We start from the raw sequence: 2,894 nt of genomic DNA, 5'->3' as shown, positions 1-2,894 counted from the left end.
TCCATGCAAGACATGGTACAGTACTCCCCACACTAAAAGCTCCTAGTAGCCTTGTAAGCCTCTTCATTAACTCTTTAAAATTCACTTCACCGCCATATTTTCGTCCTAAAGCAACTCTACATATCACATCATTCGTTAAACTTATCAATATCTCGCTTAGATTCACTGGCAAAGAACTCGACTTCCGGATCTTCTTCATCATCAGACTGATCTCTTCTTGTCTCACGTCTCGAAAGGATCGTACCATTTTGTTGCTGAGCAAACTGAGTACGCACACACTCTTCATTTGTCTCCAATACTCTCCATATGGAGCTAAGGCCACATCACGTTCACCGTAGAGAAGCTTCTTGGTGATTTTAGACCGTGGACGGCTAGCAAAAACACGATCATGCGTCTTCAAAACGTCTTTAGCCATTTCGGCAGAAGAGACTACAAGAACCGGGATACGAACAAAGTGGACGAGCATGAGAGGACCATAACGGTGGCTGAGAGAGCATAGTGATCGGTGAGCGTGACGGCCAAGCTGGTGAAGGTTTCCAATCAATGGAAGTCCCGGTGGGGATGAAAATGTTATAGAGCCAGGATTTGAATTCTTCCCTGTGGTCTGTTTTTTGAAGAAGAGAATTGTTATGAAAAGTATTAAGCATAAGAAAAGTATCATAATCATATTTCGTAAATTTTGGATTCTTCAAGTTTTTCTCGTGAAGACTCTCTTAAGATTGTTGTGTTCTTCTTGTGGACATAGCCACTTGGGTCATATATATAAGCCAAGTTTCTTCTATGCGTTACATAACACTATATATTGTCCACTCAATTTTTCCTCGAAAATCTTAATCCAAAAGGTAAGAAATCTCTCCATATATTAAAAGGTAAGAAATCTCTCCATATAGTATGACATCCAAGTACTCACAATGGTGCTGCAAACAAACTGGCTTGAACCTTATTGGGTTACCTATGTAAACAATGTTCATTAGTATTGGCTTGTTTGAGTCAATCTAGTTGTTGTTGTCGAAAATATATATATATATATATATATATATATATATGACATCGAAGCACAGTACTAACTAAATTGACACTTATTCATCTTTGACCAAAAAAAAATTATATTTTACTTTTATAAATTTTCAAATACCTTATTTGTTAGATTTTGTTTAATAGATATAAAAGGTCCACAAAATCTATTTATATTTTTTTTAATGTAATGTTAAATTATATTAAAAAAGAAAGCTTTTGTACAACTAGTGCATCAGTTTTTGAAAAGTTGAAACAAAGGATACAAAAATCAACTTCTAGATTCTAGCCATATGACTAAAGTATTATCGTAACGCCGATCCCCCATGAGTCCTATTGCCAGAACTTGATCCCTAATATGTTTATCAATTTGCTGAATAAGGCAAGAAGCAGGAGATGGTGGCTCACCATGCTTCCTCCAATTCCTCTCATACCTCAGTGCATAAACCGTCGCCTGTAAAACAGAGCGGGCTAGATAACAAACCTTTCGATCTTGCCATGTGCACAAAATCTATTTATATCCTCAAATGTATACCCTTATTTGTATATTTCAGGTTTTCAAATAACATTTCAAACTTTCAGTTGTGTTTCTGCAACAATTTATTTGTATATTTCAAATAACATTCAACAACAATAGTACCAATACGTCAGTACGTCGTTTGACGAGCCTTCAAGCCAAGCTCTGAGAGGGGATTAATGAGTTTTAGCTTTGCAGAAGAATGAAACAAGTAAGCTCAGTAGCTCACTTTGGCTCCCTAAATAAGTGTAGTTAGTTACTCTAGCACACATAAGACTTTCAAATGAGTATATACATATAACATAATGAAGCGTTTAATAGGATCTAAAAGAATCTAAAAATTTCACAATATTGTTGTCACATATGTAAATATGTATGTGTGCTACATTCATAGATTTGTATGATTCACGAGTGTATGTATGTGCATTGCCGGCTCTGACCTAAAGCCCGTAAAGCAAGGGCTTTAGGCGCCAAATATTATACTTATTTCAGGGGCAGCAAATTTGTGGAAGTTCTTTTGGCGTAATGTTTTTTTTTTTTGATCTTGAGTCTCTTGTACAGGGTTCAAGATTAAAATTAGCAATTGAACTTAAAAAAAAACCTCAACTTTTTTAATTGGATGGTTTTTCTTCTTCCAAATTTCACTAGATGAAATTTGACTAATGTACTGACGAAGTGACAGTGCTTTTTCTTTTGACAACAAGTGGTGTATGTTGATGTTTATGTACAATTGTTTTTAAAAACAAGTGAACTTTTTGGTGATTTTTTGCATAATTATATATTTTTTTGGAAGAAAAAAACTGGGGTAAAGGGGCATGTGCATAAAGTAAATTAGACATAAGAGATTTGTTAATGGGGTTCGGTTAATATACATTCCCGGGACCTAGTCCATAAACCATTCACTAGAAAAGTTTATAACCTACAACTGCTATATAGTATATCCACCACTCTTTCCTAGAATTACAATGAAAGACTACTATTCATTGTCTTTTCCGACAAGTATAGATCTTCAACAAAACCATCAAAAAATCTATCTATCTTCTTGATGGGGCAACATCACACACATGTATGCCTCTCTCGATAAACCCTAAACACGCAAGTCTTCGTGTCACCGTCTCTCGGTATTTATATCGAGTGCCAAAAACCCTAGACGACTTAACTTGAACAAAGCAATTGGGCTTAACTTGAACAAAGGTCCATGCTCATGTGGCCTTCAAGTCTTCACGTTACGTTATATGCTAATGTAACGTCTCGACCTCATCTTCTGTTAAAACAGCTCAAAACTTGTTCCAGCAATATCTGCACTTTCAACATATAGTACCTTTATGATATTAAAAAAAAAAAAAAAATATATATATATATA

General features: G+C 35.2%; 1 protein-coding gene across 1 annotated transcript in view; it reads right to left on the bottom strand.

Moving 5' to 3' along the window:
- Nucleotides 1-712, bottom strand: part of LOC104698960 (cytochrome P450 71A26-like) — a 2,036-nt gene extending 1,324 nt beyond the window's left edge. Inside the window, exon 1 of the mRNA XM_019246335.1 lies at nucleotides 8-712. Coding sequence (XP_019101880.1) covers nucleotides 8-667 — 660 coding nt within the window. The 5' untranslated portion in view covers nucleotides 668-712. The remainder of the gene's footprint in view (nucleotides 1-7) is intronic.

Source organism: Camelina sativa, chromosome 6 (genome assembly GCF_000633955.1).
Source record: "Camelina sativa cultivar DH55 chromosome 6, Cs, whole genome shotgun sequence".
Taxonomy (NCBI): domain Eukaryota; kingdom Viridiplantae; phylum Streptophyta; class Magnoliopsida; order Brassicales; family Brassicaceae; genus Camelina; species Camelina sativa.
The sequence above is the reverse complement of the archived record's forward strand: the minus strand, read 5'-3'. Positions and strand labels throughout refer to the sequence as shown.